This window comes from Ornithodoros turicata, chromosome 7 (assembly GCF_037126465.1).
Source record: "Ornithodoros turicata isolate Travis chromosome 7, ASM3712646v1, whole genome shotgun sequence".
Taxonomy (NCBI): Eukaryota; Metazoa; Arthropoda; class Arachnida; order Ixodida; family Argasidae; genus Ornithodoros; species Ornithodoros turicata.
The window spans coordinates 40,907,965-40,925,808 of NC_088207.1; the positions used below are offsets into that span (position 1 = coordinate 40,907,965).

Below are 17,844 nucleotides of genomic sequence, written 5' to 3' on the forward strand. Positions count from 1 at the left end.
AAACTGAAAACATTCTGCATGATACTTGTGAAGGTTTTTGCTCCCAAACAGTGGTTTTCTATGAGTGTCCCTCGTTAATTAATCTAATTAGCGCAATTGAACTCAAAAATTTGCCAAGAAAAGGTAACCTTTTTGCATTAATTAGAAGGCCCATAGCCACAACAAACCATTTCAGTCACAAATACAGGATGTTTCGCAAACGTTTCTACAAAAATTTGGCACCCAAAAACACCCAACAACCGCATGAAAAACCTTTCCGTGACAAAATATTGAGTTCAAGATAATTAGCCTAATTATTGAGGTACACTCATGCAGACCTCCTGTTTGGGTGGCAAAAAGCTTCTCCACAGTTTTATCCAGTTTTTTCCAGTGGCAAAAAGTGGTTTCCAATTTTTATCTCACGTAATTTTTTTAAAAAATAATTAAGGGTGACTCTCTCGTGCAACACCCTATATATATGACGACAAGCGTTTCATAAATGTTGCTGCACTGTGATTTGCTGCGTACCTTGCAAACTCCTCAATAAATTGTTTTTTAAATATATATTTAAACTCTCTTTCCATTTGTATTGTTACACATGCAAGCATCAGAAACTGTCAGGGAACAGATTAACACGTACCATTATTTCCTTGTACGCTGCAGTAGATTATAGTAGTTTGGGATGCTGCCTCTGCACGCATGGGTGCAGGAGCATTAATGAAATACACGAAATATAGGTCCCATATAGCGTAGGTGGCAACATCCTGGTTCAGTCCTCCAAATGTCACATATGACGTCTTGTGGACAAACAGGGGACGTCCATGGATGCACCTTTGACCGTCCCGCAGACGTCTACAGGACGTCCTGAGGAGTTTTGTGGATGTCCTCAGGACATCCATATGTCCAGAAATGGATGTCCAGAGGATGTCCTAAAGACGTATATGGTTGTCTGGGGGTGACGTCACGCATGGTACAGGAGGTAGGGGAGGGAACCTGCGGGAAGTTTTGGTTTCGTTTTGAGCTTCCCAGCTCTTTTGGACGCTAACGAGTCCCCGACTGCCAAATCAACTTTATTTCTCATTTCATATGAATGTATCGAACTTATTTACACAGATATTATAATAGTTTCGGATTTTCCCGAAGTCTCCCTTTAAGGGTTGAGTGGTGGGAGGAACGTTTTCCGGAAGGTCGTGTCTCCTACGAAGCAAACAAGCAAGAAGGACCCGAGTATTTTACAGAGTCAGTATCAGAGCACGTGCCACATGTAATTTTACCAAGTTCTAAATAAAGCAAATTTGATCACCGGTCTTCTATCGCTTTTAACTGTTTCTTCTTGCTATAAAATCCTAGGTAATCTTGAATTTCATTTAATTCCCTTTAATTACGTTAACCTGCTTTAACTACTCTCAATTTCCCTTTAACTGACGTTAATTAACTTTAATTACCTCCGGTCACATGCCGTTACCTTCTGTAATCTTTATTTTCATTTAAGCTTACTCTTATTACATATGTCTAACATTCATTATCTTTAAACTCAACTTTCTTGCTTTAATTACCTTTAATAAACTTGTACCCGAGAAACGCCATCATGACGCTGGTAGACAGACTGAAACCGAAACAAATCGGAAGGGGAGGGCTGAACCATGAATGGGCACTTGTTCGCTGCCTCCTATTAAAAGAAAAGTAGGACCGCAGGTCACGTCCCTTTCAGGGACCATCGTAATCGCCTCAAGACCGTGGCTTTCGGGCGCGACCTTGTTCGCCCCTAGCTTCGAGTGTTGTTCAACCCTACCAAATTGGTGGCGCTGTCGAACACTATGACGCCGTCTGATTACAGACAGGGAGAGGTCTAAGGGCTGTTGCAGTGAAGTTTGCACAGCGCCATTTCGGGCCCAAACGGCCACATATCCCAACAGTAGGTCGTTTCATCAGCGTGTTTCAAACGGTATGGTGCCAAGGAAGCTACAAAACCTGTAGGAAATCCACAGAAAAAGCGGTGCTTCTTGAAAAGTGCGAACAACTCGAGACTGTGAAAGTGCCGCGTCGTCTGCTAAACAACCGCGTGTTGCACAATTAGGGCGCTGACGTTGCTGCTCACTCGCGCCACCTTGCCCAGAGAAACAGGCCTATTACTCTTACTACTAATACTTCAGTTTCATACCATTTACCTTCATTTACATTTACCCTCTTATCGCTCCTTTACTCTGCCTCGGTGAAGCTTCACCACCTCATACACACATACAGCCGCTTCCACTCTGCACTCCTAATGCTAACGCATTAATAATACACTCTTGTGGAAGAATGATGATCCTAGCTGACCTGTCTTTGATGTACACACCCACTAGAACTCCCTCAACTCCTTCAAAGTGTATGAGTAGCGCCGATGTCATTGAATGACGTGAAGAGCCTCCTACAAGTAGCGCTACGCTGTGCCCGTAGCAGACGAACTTTCAGTGGGAATTCCTCACCGAAAAGTGAGAACTCGCCGCTGCTTCTCACGCTTATGCTACGTCACGCCAGGAGACCGGGCCGGGCCTCCAAAGTCGCGCCGCATGTACATGGCCGCCCTTTCTGGGATTGTTTGTAGAGGGTTCACAGACATGGGTAAATTTCATGACAAGATGTTAGTCGGTTCTAGGAACACGTTTCTTCTGAATAAAATGCCACCTAGAGTCTTAAAAAAAAAAGAAGAAAAAATATGCGTCAGGAATTTTCACAAGGTCATAAAATTGACCAGGGCAAAAAATCGAGTCTTGAACACAGCCGTTTCGCTGTTCATGCAAGACAACATGATGAGCAACAACGAATGCGGATGACAAGCAGTTCCGCAGCAAATATGTACACTTCCCTCTTCGCCATTCGGACATGTAAACCACAGGGCAGGAAGCATTGCTATTCTACGCGAACAAAAGCACACAGGGACTAATTTGCATGCGTGAGAACTTTCTTCAAATGGAAGAGAAAGACAAATACACAGGGATTTAATTATATTAACAACACTAAATGTCTGCCATATGTAGGTCCAGGGGCACATCCAGACCCTCACTTGTGGAAGGGGGCAGTTTCAAGGGCACTGAGCAGCCATATCAGGATGAAAAGACATTACTGCTATGAAATCTTTATTGACATCATGCAAAATTCAAAACAGCAAACCATTATGGGTACCATGCTGCAGTCAATGTTTAAAAATTTCTTGCACAGTACTGTAATAATGCTGCGATGCCTGGTGAAAACTATGCAAATACGTACAGGTGCAAAGGGAAGTGATATTAGATATGACTATGTAGAGACAATATATAACTTATGTATGGGCACCAGGCACCGATCATCAGTCAGCGTGCACATGAAAGAGCAGAATGCATGAGCTAAAATTCAGGAATTAATTAAGATTCTGAATATTCTGTGAGATCCAACGTCAGCACTCTGCTTATAGTGCATTCACCAGGCTGCAAAGAAAAAAAGACATAATTACTACAGAATATAAATAATGCCAGAAGCTTATGGGCATCACCATATTTCTCTCTGATCTACTGCAAGTGGCTACAAGTAAAAGCCGGTACACACTGCTTATGATTGATTGGCTCTGATTATGCGAAAGAAAAAGGCATCCGATTTGCTTCACTGACCGCACCAATCGATACTGCATAATAAATGTCACTCCAGGATAGTGTTCTTCCAGGTGTACACAGCCTAACAGATGGGACATGGAAAATTTTAATCATCGTATGATTCGTATGGGAAGCTTATTGGAATGGTACATGAAAAGCTGTGGACATGGCTAACACCTGCTAAGACAATATGGTAAATCAACAATATGCTAAAGTTGGAAATACTATGTATAGTAAGGAGGACTAAAATGCCTCTTGCCAGCTGTTAGGCACATGATGCAACAGGACAGATAAAACGAAATGGAAAGCTTACATCTGGAACAATGCCAATGAGGGCATCTGCATGGCTATAGAACTCTTCCTTGAGAGAGATGACAACACACTGGAATGATGTCTCGGTCTGCTCTCGGATAAAACGTGCGACCTTCCCAATGTTTGTGTTGTCCAGCGCCGCATCGATTTCATCCAGCACAAAGAATGGAGCAGGCTGGTAGCTGCGAGTGAGAGGACAGAATGGGAAGAAAATGCACAACACATGGAACGTACGCCCAGCTTCCATGGAAAGCAGCCCGCGTTCCGAGTATGCGAAAGGTGGTGCTGTTACGACAGCCTTCTTTACCTGTGCACGGCAAAGAGCAGAGCGAGCGCCGCAACGGTTTTTTCACCACCCGACAGATTGCTCATTGGCTGGAACCTCTTTCCTGGTGCCACACAGTTGTAGTTGATACCTTCCAAATAAGGCTCCTCGGGGTTCTCTGGACCGAGGAAAGCTTGCGCGCTTTGGTTGTTTGTGAGGGCCTACAGCAGAGAGAGAGAGAGAGAGAGAAAGAAAAATGTGGATTTCTTGGTTAATCTCGAATGTTGTGAGTGAGCACCATCTGAATCATAGTTGAAGCAGCTTCTATACCTTGTAGATTTCATCAATCCTGTTGGAGACCTTGTCGAAACATGTTGTAAACTTCTGATGTCGCTGTCTCTTCACTTTCTCAAATGCAAGCTTGGCCTTCTTGGCACGTTTACGAGCATTTTCAAACTCTGTGTCTGTTTCTTTCAAACGCTCTTTAACCCCATCCAACCTGCGAATCAAAGATTCATGCGTGGTTCAGCCTCCCATGTGTTTGAACTGTAATGTACATCATATCATCATGGAACTATAACAGAACTGATATGCCATAATATCATCAGTCACGTTCCTGTGAGTGCCAAATACAGTGGAACTTCTAGGTAGTGAACATGCACATAGTGAAGTAAACCTGTGGTCTTATATTTCGGGACCCCAGCCATGAACTACTCATACAGAGAATTTTTTTTAGCACTCCAACCACCTTCACTGTAAAGAGGTTAAACTTTCAGGCAACACTACTGGCACCACCCAACTCTCTATAGAACCCGTGTGCTTTCACAGTTGTATACCGTTTTGCACATGTGTTTCACATATCTAGGACCATTTCTTTGAGAAACGCTAAATTTTTCGTACACATTTTGCCTCAAACATTCCTTATTTCTCAGGGAGCTAGCTTATTGTGTTACTTCTTTGGGTATTGGCTTGAGCGGGAATGCATAATGTCTCTTTTTCTGCATCTTTGTATCCTCGCCTCTTTATACTTAGTCTGGTATTTTATTTACCAGCCTTTCTTGACTACATCTGTATCAACAGTGTTCTGCTAAAATGAGATACTTGCAAAAAATTTGTAGTAAGCATTTTGTGGAGAAGCAGATATATGTTCACAGATTTCGAACCCTCACTGATTGTTTTGAATACTGGCTTTTGAAAAATATGTGGGGACTGGCCTTTGGCCAAGAATTCAGTCTGATTATTGACTGTACTACAGTAGAATCTCGATGATACGAATCTCACGGGGCAGCGGAAAAAAATCGTATCATGCGAAGTTCGTATCCAACGAATTCAACCAAAATAAAAATTGAGGCAAGAAAACAGACAGTGACTGCTCATTTTCCGTTACTGTCAGTGAAAGAGGTCGGTCGTAACGCTTTTGTGTCTCTGTTTTTGGCCAATGCTGCCCAAATTCACGAGATGATTCAAAAGGCCCAGCACGTGCTTTCCACCCGCGAGTCGCGCGACAGTGTTCTAAAGCGAGCTTCTCCTAAAGCACGCAAGCGTTCGGTGAAGCCGACTTGCAGAATGGTGACGCGTAATGTTGCCAGAAGCTGTCCCGATATGTTCCCTCCACGTGTTCTGGTCGCTGTTTTCCATCAGAGCGATGTCACGCAGCTCCGCAGTTTATTGTTGCGAGGGGGGTGAAAAGGACAAAACAGAGATAAGGTGACAAGGTTCCGGACCGTGCAATCGCTTTGATCTTATCTCCACCACCACCACCACCAAAGGCAGAGTCATTGCTTGCATTGAGCAACATGATGTAAGGGAGTTCGTGGTGAGGATCGCCCTCCCTTTTCGAAAGAATTAAGGAGCAGCATGACTCGCGCGCTCTCGCGTCACGGGGGAACGACCTCTGTCGCATCCACGGCTCGTTCGTGTCATCCGTAACGGCAAGATAACGCGTCGTATCATTCGAACTCGAATACATGGGAAGAATAGTCATTCCGGCCGGGACCGGAAAAGAATACGCATCATCGAGATTCTACTGTATTGGGATCACCATATGCACTTAGAAGTCGGAAATATTTGTCAGCTACGGTGCTATACATCTCTAACCACAACATTTCACGCACATCCTCAATCCCTGTGAGATTTGATAGCGGCAGGAATCTACAATCAGTCCTTACCCGATTTCAAAACATACAATCAGACAATCAATGTACATATTCTGTGGGTGCGATGCTGCACACCTCCGAGAAAGTTTGGCACATACTTTTCCATAGCTCTCATGTTGGGAGCTTGGATCCTTTGAAGGAGGTTCTGCATGTCATTAATCTCTTTGTGCAGGCGATCGCCCTCTTTCCGGACTTCCTCAGGTGTGTCCAGCTGCAAAGGAAGGCAGTTGTGAGATTACTCTCCCTGCACTTCATGTACAAGTAGTTCAAGAGGGCGTGCTATGTTACTACCTCCATGAGATCCTCGGAGAGTATGTCAAAGTCCACCTGAACCTGTGCCTCCCGCTCATAGAGGCGAGCTGTGCTTTGAGTGCTAGAGAGGTCTGCACTCTCGTCTGCGTCATCACCTCCTCCTCCTCCTCCGCCACCATCGCCTTGAAGGTCAAGATCTTCCAGCGAACCTTCAGTCAAGCGGAGAGGGATTTGCTCCAACTGCAAAAGACAACAAAGTGAGCACAGCGAGTTCGGATCTCCTAGTGAGTCATCACTAAGGCCCCAGGTTTCCCGCGATTCCGCGAAATATCGCGGAATCCGGAGTTCGTCGCAGTGTCCTTTGTGTGGCACGGAATTTCATGGAATCCCTTATTTTTAGGGGTGTGCGAATATTCGAGTTATCAAATTCGAATCAAATATCCGACTATTCGCCAAATACGAACGACACCCCCCGAATGTGGGCTTCACCTGAAGCTTCCGTACATGAGGTGAAGCCTGCTTTACAAAACTACCCATGCTGCAGGACCAGCACAGACAGATTGTAGTTTAGCTTAAGATAACGCCAGTCCAGGTTTATTGTGCATTGTGCGGCAGGAAATCTTTGCTTCATACTTGAAACGTATACTGTCGGCAACAGGGAACAATATATTACAAAAATTGGAGTCTGCAACAGTAACTAAAGCGGAAATGCATACCACGTTCTTCCATTACCTGAGAAGGACAACAAAAACAAAATGATTGGCTGGTAAAATCTACACAGCTGAAAGGGGTGTCCACTAAAAGCTCTGTAAGAGTTCGGAGCCATTACTGGAAACCAAATTAAAAGACTGGTGCTAGAAACAGAAACGAAAGCCAAAACAGTAATGGAAATACTATGCCTGTTGTACTTCCCTGGTATGCAGAACATTGGTTTCGAGGTAAGTCACTGAACAATGACAGCAACACACAACTCTATGAGAGGAGGAAGGAGAGAAGGTAAAAAAAATGATAGCACATCCATTCTCCTGCTGTATTTTTTATGCTAAAATACAGATCTTGGCATGCTTTTGTGGCATCCTCAAAGAACGTATACACAAGGCGAGCTGCCGGTCCTCTGTCAAACATGATAACACTTGAAATGCTCCAACCTGAGAGGATACAGGATATCTTTACACAATGGTTTCTCAATGATGTGTACGTATCGATTTTCTGGTCACAATAAGCAAAATCAACATCATGGAGAACCAGAAGCAGATGCTCCAAGAAAGGTACCTTGCAAGTCTGAAGAATGTTGTGCCTCTCCTGCTTCTTCTGTTCAACTTTTCCTTCCAGTGTTGCAACGGCCTTCTGTACAGAGGTGATGTCCTTCTGGATGGCCGTCAGCTTCTTGCGGATGTCAGCCATATGCTCCTCCACTTTGTCCTGTTCCTGCTTTTTACTCAGTTTGCTCGATTTCAACCTTTCCAGTTCTTCCTGCTGCTTCTCAATAAGCTAGATAAAAAGAAATAAGTTTTCAGCTGTATGCAGCACACAGATAGAACATCTTTAAGATTCTGTCTGAATTTGAAAATCAGCGCCTTCAGCGGTTAGCAGGTATGGGAGTGTGCACCTGCATCTGGTTCTGTTCAGCTTCCTTCAACTCAGCCAATGCACGTTCGTCCTCTTCAATGACGTTTTTCCATTTTGTGACATTTTCTGTAAGCAATGGGAAAGAAAAGTGTATGAGAATACCACCTGAAACAGGCTAGAGTAACTACATGAGGTTTAAACATAGGAAATTTCGAGTTGCTTGAGAAGCAACTTGTTAATCCTGTTATTTTCTTTTACAGGCAAATGCACAGGGCATTTAGTTTACTTCGTGCAACTGCTCACTTTGTCTTGCTAGTAACAGTATCATTTCAACTTGAATGCATTAAAACTATTCCTAAAGTATCCCCAGCAAACATTAAACTTCTCAAATTGAAACTACACTATTCTCATAGTCCCAGTTAAATCAGAATGTGCATACAAAGTGGTGAACCAACCGGCTGTGTCTTTCACCCTCTCATAATCCAGACGGCTCATGATACGGTTCTTCTGGTTTTCGAACTCCAACTTCCTACGGTCCCGTTCCTGAGATGCTCGCAGCTCCCTCTCTTCATAGTGACTGTGGGGAAGCAAGTGGTAAGCCGTTGTTGCCCCTGTTCTACAGAGGCAGACAGCACAGATCTACTTACCGGATATTTTCAACCCCAATGCTTCTGCAGAAGCTTGAAAACACGTCATCTTCAATGGTATTTTGTGCTGTTTTTAATATCCCTATCTGTTCTTCCCGCTTGCGCATGCTTTCTTCCAGTTGTTTCACACGTGGCTGTGAAAGAGACATTACCAATGGTTCACGTCTGTGGGTACTAGAGGCCAAACTTTTATTAATGAAAGAGCCACAAAAGCTGGTGAGAGAGGATGTTACATGCACATACAAACAAATTTTTATTAAAAACCCTGTATCACAAGAAATCAAGTGTGATTCTGGACTGCCTTATGAAATGCCTGTGCTGTGTGAAAAAATGATTACTGTATTTTTGCATTATGTAAATTTCATAAACCAGGTTGTTGTTCCATATTTGAGCATGGACTTCTAACAAGAAATCTAGAGCAAGATTATATTCTAGCATACATAGTTGCATAGCAATATAGATTTGTACGAATACATAACAACTCGAACAGTTATAAAACCTATAAAACAGAAACCTTTTCTACGTCTTTTGCAGGCACAGACGAAATAGCTTTCCACTATTGCTGAGCCATATGGGCCATTTGCAATAAGGCATCTAATAAAGTTAACCGAAGACATGAGCTCATATATACATAGATGGCCAAAACAAATGCAAGCATTCACTATATTTTTCAACAGCACTGGCTCTTACGCCATGTATATCACATCATTATACGTATATGTTTGTGGCATTGTACAAGCACACTGAATCAATGCCCAGCTGTAATCAGATGATATCACTCACGTCATACTTGCTGCGTTCTTCCTCAAGACGAGCAATCTCGTTGACAAGGTTAGCAATGACTTTGTTCTGGGTGTTATCCCGATCCGACCTTGAGTACTTGATTCTGGTATCCAGGCCCCTAATCTGCGACTGCAGTGTATTGAGATCAGATTCTTTTCGCGTTTTCTTCATCATTTCTTTCAGTTCCTCAGTAAGTTTTTCCTTCTTGTCTTTCAGTTGGTGGAATGCTTTATCATCCCAACGGCGAGCCCGTTTGGCCAAGTCACTACGAAAGCCAATGAAGAAATAAGCACCAAAAGAAAAAAAAGTGGAGTAAGATCTGTCAATGTTGGACAAGCTCTGGGTTGGCAGCTCCTAATATATAGTAAAGTGCTCAAGAAGAGAATACTAGGCACTTTCAACCTTGCCACGCTTGTCCTGTGGTTCACTAAGATATAACACAGCAAGAGAAGAACACAACACATGTGGTACCACCCATTATCTAGAGGACCCCAACCAGGAGGTTTCGTAAGAGACAAAATCCGTTGCACTTCACTGCATAGAGCCTGAGAATACTCACGTGCTGCCGCCAGATATAAATCCATTCTTCTGATAATAGGTGCCATCAAGTGCGACAGCCTATAAACCAACACAATGTACAAGGTGAGTATTCAGAGAGCAGTACAGTGACACAGCACAAGCTGACTAGTAGTATATATGAGCAAGGTAATGCTCCTTATATATTATATCTCCTTTACTATAATTGTACTATATGTACATATTGTCTCCTTATGTACCATAACCTTATTATACTTACTCCTTGAACAAAACTGGCTTAAGTCAGGATAAACCATATTTAGGGAGAGTGCATCTAGAGCATGCTGGCACATCTTCAGAGCCTGAAGTTTTCGATAAATATTTTTTTCTAAATTCGAGGAGTAAAAAACGGGTAAATAAACGTGTACTCTAAATTCACGCAAATTCAGGTGAAAAACGTCCAGTACGCTAAATTTGGAGAGAAATCGCGCTCAGTTGCTCAAACTAACTGAACTGGTTCGGTACAAACGGTGGTGTAACTGTGTTTGCCGCCAAACAAGTTAGCGTGCATTCTTATAGAATTCTCAGTGAGGGCAATTTGCCCGGTAAAAAATCGGGTTTCACCCTAGAGAGGCAACCTTCAATTTGAGGAAGAATCGGGTTAAACCCTAAAACTTCAGGCTCTACACATGTTTAGGAATGTGCAAGGATAGACATGCATGGATGGACAACGCAGGAAAAGCTGAACTACAACTGAAATATTCTAAAAGGACTGTATTTAGGCAAAACTAACAACTGGGAACAACATGCCCACAGCATTACTGGACTGCAACCTTGGATTTGGTACAGAAAGGGTGAGCTCACGTCGTAGCGCTTCCCGTCCTTCAGTTCATAGGCCACCTTGCTGGCATCCTCTGCCGTCTCACACACGAGCGCATTGTTTGTAGCATACAGGACAGCACGTTTGATGTCGTGAGGCTCGTACTGCAGTACGTCATAAAGCAGCTTCACATTCTTAGGGCTAGTTATTGACCTGCGGGTGAAGAAATCAGACATGATTTGTCGCTCGTCATTCCTGCTAGTAAGACTACAATGCTTTCCATAAAACCGTTACAAACAATCGAACAAGCTTAATGGGGCGTGTTAATTAGCCTTTTTAACGCAGCAAAAAATGGCTGCAGGCGGCAGGAACTGGTGCCAGGAACTCAGAGTAATACCTGAGCCTTTCTTTCAGGGGCTTTGCATCAATGTAATCCAAAGGCAGGAAGGTCTCTGCTTCCAGCATCTGGTCCTTGAGGTACTGAATGCACTTGCGGCCAGTCTTCTCGGAATCCACCACAATGGCTTCCATGTTTTTGCCCAACACTTTGGTGATTGCAACGTTGTACTTCTTGTGAATGGGTGTGCACATGTTGACCAGCCTTTCATGCTGAAATGACAAGCACACCTGAAGCACTGCTTGCGCGCGCAACACAAGGGGGATGAAACCATTCGCAGGAGTCAACTTTACGTACCACACCGGGGTATAGTGATTTAAAGTGTTCCACAATCTGAGTCTTTTTCTTTCGGCGGGAATCCTCGTGCTTGTCCACCTTGGCGTCTCCCAGTTCGTTTAGGAGAGCTTCAAGCTCCTTGTTTATTTCAGCCACTCGTTTCTTTGCCTCGTCTACCTCACGAGTCACCTCTGCCTCCTGGCGTGTGTACTCTGCAAGGCTGCCTTCACTTGTCCTGGAGCAAAAGTCGAGCACAGGCAAAGAATGAATAGCGTACTTGACAGATACAAAACGAGCTTTTCCCAAAAAATATTGGTCATGAAATTCTGTGCCACTCTTCAGTTGCAACAAAGTTCCCTGGTGATGATGTTTTACTGGTGAGCAACAGCGATGCCAGTGACCTATCTAATTTTTAGCACATGCCACGTGCCTGCACTTTTTTTCTTCATTCTGTTGCGGCATTCTGGAGTTGCTTTCCTTATATAATTAGTTTACATTTTGATGATCAGCCACCTGGAGAACGTGCTCATTACTGCACAAACTAGTGTGAAGAGACATGAGAGAACTGATGTTCTGAGGCGGGAACAACATAGAAGGGACAAATACATACAAAGCCTCAAATGAGAAGGCGTGTTAGCTTAGCTCAATTGGTAGAGCCCTGGACCGGCAATCCAGAAGATGTGGGTTCGAGTCCTACAGCTGGCTAACTTTTTCAGTGACTTTCATCTTTATTAGTGTGAAGAGAATATGACAGTTCCTGTCCCCGCAGATGAGGCTCCCAATAATCTGAGTGGTAAGAAACAGCAACGAGGGGCTTCTGCAAGACCCGTATCAAGGCAGCTAAAGTTCTTGTAAACCCTCATTCTTCCCTGTGTGGGAATCCAAGTGCACTGCATTTGTCTTGATGATGACGTAATCACCAGAGAACAATACGATCAGGATGAAACATTAGCTCACCGAATGTACTCATCCAACTTGTCGACACGACGCTGATTTTCTTCCAGTTCTGCCTTTTTCTGCTTGAGCTTTGCTTCGGCTTCAGCTCGCTTCCGCACCTCGTTGTCGTAGCGATCTTGGTCAGACTTTTGTTCCCGCATGACAGAATCCATCTCCTGCAGGTGCAGAGATGCCCGGCGTGCCGCTTCTTCTTTCAGCCGGTTGTATTCTTTCAGCTTAGTTGAAAAAAAAAAATAAGTAAATAAAATAATAGAAAATAAATGGAGCACTGTTGTTGTATTGCAGTTGTATTGAAGGTCTTTTTCTCTTATAGTCTACATGCTGAAAATGTCTTAATATTCACAAACAACCTAGAAGGAAACTGAAGCAAAGTAACAAGTCTATGCGATGACGACGAAGCAATGCCACTTTGATGCAAGCTGCTGCTAATTCCATGGAATTCTGGTAATTTGCTATGCATTGCGTGGGAGTTTATACAACAGTGGTCAGTCCCACAGTAGCCAATATCTTATAATTACATACTACGATTGAATTATATTCTGGATGTGAAGTCAAATCCGCAGAGCACTGCCCCACACAATTTGATGGAGACGCACAAAGGAGGAAGGGATGGAGTGAAAGACAGAGAGAGAGAGAGAGGTATGTCAAGTGCACTACGAGTAAGTAGCAAATATTACAGCACTGGGGCTCTGACAGTGCACCCATTCTTCATTATACCCATTTGCAATTAACTTGCACGTTAGATCTGGTCTTTTTCCAAGTTGTGGCAGCACAGCATACCTGAGTATCTTCTAGGGCAAAGTCACGACCTTGGCTCTGAGATTCTTCACTGAGCTGTTGCTCAAACTCTGCAAACCTCCGGGTAACATCTGCCAGCTCTTTCTCCAGTTCAGCTATTTCACCTTGGTGCGTTTCATCTACTTTCTGAGCTGCTCTGTAAGATTTTCTGAAAAAAGGAAAATCGAGAGGGAACGTAAATTCTGGATTTTGCTTTATATGTACAGCCGCCTTTTTACCTCGCTGCCTCTAGCTTCTTCTGCATGTGAGCCGTTCTCTCCTTAGCTTTGATAAATGCCGGCTTCTTTTTATTCAGCTCGACATCCTGCATGATAAAAACGTCGCTGATGTACCACTTTACTGATACATCATGCATAAAGTTCGCTGTATGATACCTTATTGCCTCACATCATCACGGCTTTGTATTTTGCCTCCGAATTTAGAAAAAAATATATTTCCCGAAAACTTCAGGCTCTAATTACACTACTTCTGTAACCCACACCCTCATGTAATGTACCTCAAATATTGAAATAAAAAATAAATAAAATAAATAAAACACAGAGCACATATGCTGAATAGAAAGGCAGCAAAAAGACACCGAAACTGAGCAAAAAAGAACCGTGGCATGTGCTCACCGCTTCCCGGTACTGCTGCTCCAGCTTAGCCAGCTCACGCTGGACACGGCCAATCTCCTTCTTCCTGTCTCGTACCTCGTCCTCAATGCGAGTGCGCTTATTGCAGTGCTTTTCCAGCTCAGCACTGCGCGACTTCAGTTCTCTGGCAACGCGCTCAACCTCCTGCTGCACGTGGTACAGCAGAAATGTTTGGTAACGTATCTGCTTTTCACTCTGCACCAAAGGGAACGACCAGTTAACGGTGTGACGTGCCCTGTGTGTAACACGCTGTAAGTAATGCTTGGTCTGTTTTGGACTCGTTGAGCCAGAGAATTGCTCACCAGATCTTCCTTCAAGCGCTGATACTTATCAGCCTCTTCCTTTTCAAGGCGCGCTTCTTTCTTCTCAGCCGCTATACCTTTCTTCTTCTGGTAAGAGAACTGCGTGTCTTCTTCAGCCTTGATCATCTCCTTTCGCAACTGTTCATACTCTTGTTTGTGTTCTATCGAGCTGCGAGGTACAGGGACACCAGCGTGAGTAATATTCGGAATACCACTGAGTCACGGAACTTACAAAACTTAATAAATGATTATTATTGACGCTACAAAGAAGATATTGGAATAATTCTCATTTCACTTTACAAGAAGTGCATTCTTCAGTCTATTATATATATATTTTTTAAAGTTTTCTTTCGAATTGCTCTGAGACGCAAACAAAGTCATACATCGCTAGCAGCTTTTCAGCCATTTCATGTCGTAAGGTGCACGTTTGGTGTTCTACACCATCGTTAGTCTAACATTGCAGTCTGGTGTTATATATGGTATTTTACCAATTTATGCAGCGTATAAACTGAAAATGTTGGTGTGTTTAATCTTCCTTCCTGATTAGATTATGTATTCTTCCTGCACCTCGTTTTGTGTGTAACCGCTGCATATATCATGGGGGCAAATGTAGAGGGGGGATGAGTCCCCCCCGCTCCCCCATTTATCTCGATGCAGAGTGTTTCAATTGATCGAAGGTGGTGCATGTGGAGTGCTGTCCTGTACTGGAATGCACCCCACGAAAATTTTGGCTCTGCCCCTGAATATCATCACATTTCTCGCAGGCCTCCATATTCTAATGGCAGGTGCCATTGTCAGGGCTCTTACAACTAGTTCTGAACGTGAAATAACAGCGAGAAAAATCACTATCCTCAATGTATCATTCGTATTAGATTCCACGTTGAAATCCACAACAACCACAGGTCTAGAAATCAACTGAGAAACTTACTGGGAGATTTCTTCAAACAGTGCAGTTCGTTCCTTGGGGTTTTTCATTGCAATTGTTTCCACGTCTCCTTGGAACACGAGGAAGTTCTTAGCTTTCACGTTTATGCTGATAGATTCCAGTTTGTTCAAGTACTGGTCTTGCGACACAACCTGCTCACAAAATCATCACGCAACATCTGCGTCAATGAAAAGCAGGCATTGGGACCCGTCATAATACTCATATTCAAGCTATCAGAGACGAATGTGCAAACTGTGACTTTCACATCTTCTGAAATGTTTTCTACTGGTAGCGAGCACGAGCTATGGGCCATATTTTTATTTGCTACTCATGTGACATGTACTCTGTGAAGGAAACAAGACACACATGCAGACATCTAGCTCTATCCACCAGAGTTTGACCTGCCTAGTGACAGTCACCTGATACTACCTCATAGTCACAAAGCTATAGTTTCTCATTTGTGTAGTAAATACATACCGAATCGTCTATGCGATATTCTGAGCTGTCCCCAGCAATACGAGTGAACCGCGTTTCGACGCCGTCGTCGTGGTTGAACACCGCGGTTACTCTGGCGTACGATGCGGCTTTTTGCCCTATAGGAGCTCCATGAATTAGGTCCTACAGCGGGAAGAATGCAGAAAGCTTGCATTTGAATGTAAACCGAAAGAGGCACGAAATGGTAAAGCGCTCCACAAAGTACACCCACGCTCAATCGCTTGACACGAAGGCTCGACTTCTTCTCACCGAGGACAAAACTGATGGCGTCCATAAAATTGGATTTGCCTGAAAGGGTTTGAACACTGGCATCACTTCATTGCACAACAACGAAGCATGCATTAACAGGATCTGCAACGATTTCCCCGTAAATAATGCGAAACATATTGATGTATGCATTTCACGTTTAACTTCGAGCTAGATTATGTGGCACAGTATCCGTGCATATATTTTTCACATTATTATGGCGATTATTTATGGTACATGAATCAAACTCAAGTTTATGTTCTTTCCGTTCGCAAACACCGGGTCCGGAGAAGCTGTTAGGCCTAACTCACCCGATCCATTAGGTCCGATGACAGCCGTGAAAGGCTTCAAAGGTCCTATAATCTGTTTGCCCTTGTAAGACTTGAAGTTTTCCACTTCAATAAATTTCAAGTGTCCCATTTTGAACGACAATAAAACTAACAGTGCTCATGAAACGCAGGAACCCCACAGCACGGCTGCTGCAGCCGCAGTTTCCCGCGATTGTTGTTCCGTGAGACGACACTGATTGGTTGGACACTTGTCACGTGGAATGCAGCTGACGCTTCCGCATAAATAATAAATATGCGCTCACCAGTCAGTGTGCGAAATGCTTGATAAACCACAGCAACTGAGTCAGGCTGTCTGAACAGCTGCTAAACGCTTTAAAAGGTTTCCTGTGGCTAGGAGGCGATATCTTGCAGATATGTATTCGTACCAAAGCTGTGCATCACTAGCCTACCTTTATCAGACCTCCGTACCTATTATTCCTCGTAACTGTAAATTAAATGCAATTTTCAGCATATTAAAATATACCCCATATGTATATATATGCGGTATATATATATATATATGCGGTTACTCTTCAAACTGAACTTCTCAATCTTTCATGCTTTTTAAGTTTTTTTTGTGTATGTTTGTGACAAGACTACTTTCACGAGAGTTCACACTTTAAAAAGCAAAACTATAAAAGATGAGTGACAGTTTGAGAGCTTGAGTGTTACATTTATAAAGTATGTAGCACAATAAAAAATAAAATAAAAAAGCAAGGATGTTTCCTAAACACCCAGCAAACCATTAATATCCCTGGGACATCCCTACAAGATCGCGAACGTCCTGAATATCTCGACATCCATAGGATATCTATGGGATATCGCACAATTTCATTGCGTTTTGGGCTTACCCCAGTAAACAACAGATGTCCCTGGTATGTTGGAAGGATATCGCGCTCTGGATGTTTGAATGTCCCCTGACAAGCAGCCTGCAGATCCTAGGGATGTCTATGGGAGATCCAGGAAATATTTGTTTGTCCTTATAGAGACGGTAACCTGAATTAAAAACACAGTAGTCGATAGGAAGGGATGTCAGAAATGTTGTTGGGTATACTGTGGGTTGATGCAGAAACACAAGAATTGCGAAGATACATCCTCGTCACCGTTACAAATGGTGTACGCCACGCTACCCCTAACGAACGTGTGTGTAACGATTTGCATTTCAGTATATGTTCCATCCAGCTCGCAAATAGAGGTTACTGCGGGTTTCCCCAAGTGGTCCAAGTGAGGCAGGCAGGGTTCGGCACTTATGCTGGCGTGTCCCACGGTGTTGCTGTACTGTGGTGAATCCTGTTAGGCTAAGGTAATGTTTTGTTCCCAATAGTATCAAATGGGTTAAAACACACAATAAATAAATATACACAGCATATACACAGCAAATAAATATTTGCTGGTGCACAGTTGCAGTGGTCTCTACGCATTCTACAAACACTAAATATCTGATGCACAAAATTGTTAAAAGTAAAATATGTTCGATATTCGTAATCTCCCGTATATATCCAAATATCCGTGACAGACGTCGCAGGGACTTTCAGTGGATCTACAAACATGGCAGAAATGCTAGTCGCTGGGATATCGCA

At 43.4% G+C, this 17,844-nt stretch overlaps 1 protein-coding gene across 1 annotated transcript; it reads right to left on the bottom strand.

Annotated features, from left to right (window-relative positions):
* Positions 1–3,085: 3,085 nt before the first annotated feature.
* Positions 3,086–16,450, bottom strand: LOC135401113 (structural maintenance of chromosomes protein 1A-like). Its single transcript, XM_064633307.1, has 24 exons — positions 16,247–16,450; positions 15,901–15,977; positions 15,672–15,812; positions 15,198–15,346; positions 14,270–14,438; positions 13,950–14,162; positions 13,554–13,639; positions 13,318–13,483; positions 12,538–12,752; positions 11,602–11,815; positions 11,305–11,516; positions 10,952–11,120; positions 10,131–10,189; positions 9,572–9,836; positions 8,789–8,922; positions 8,597–8,718; positions 8,182–8,267; positions 7,845–8,063; positions 6,612–6,812; positions 6,419–6,531; positions 4,495–4,663; positions 4,207–4,385; positions 3,901–4,081; positions 3,086–3,425 (listed from the first exon to the last, which is right to left on the bottom strand). Exons 1-24 carry the CDS (start codon positions 16,353–16,355, stop codon positions 3,363–3,365), a joined length of 3,711 nt encoding a protein of 1,236 aa, XP_064489377.1. The 5' UTR covers positions 16,356–16,450; the 3' UTR covers positions 3,086–3,362.
* Positions 16,451–17,844: the final 1,394 nt, after the last annotated feature.

Coding starts and splice junctions, on each gene's coding strand:
- LOC135401113 (XM_064633307.1), bottom strand. CDS start 16,355: ATGGGACACTTGAAATTTATTGAAGTGGAAAACTTCAAGTCTTACAAG. Junction 8,923..9,571: donor AAGAACGCAGCAAGTATGAC/GTGAGTGATATC, acceptor TCTCTTTCACAG/CCACGTGTGAAACAACTGGA. Junction 4,082..4,206: donor CTGCTCTTTGCCGTGCACAG/GTAAAGAAGGCT, acceptor TCTCACTCGCAG/CTACCAGCCTGCTCCATTCT.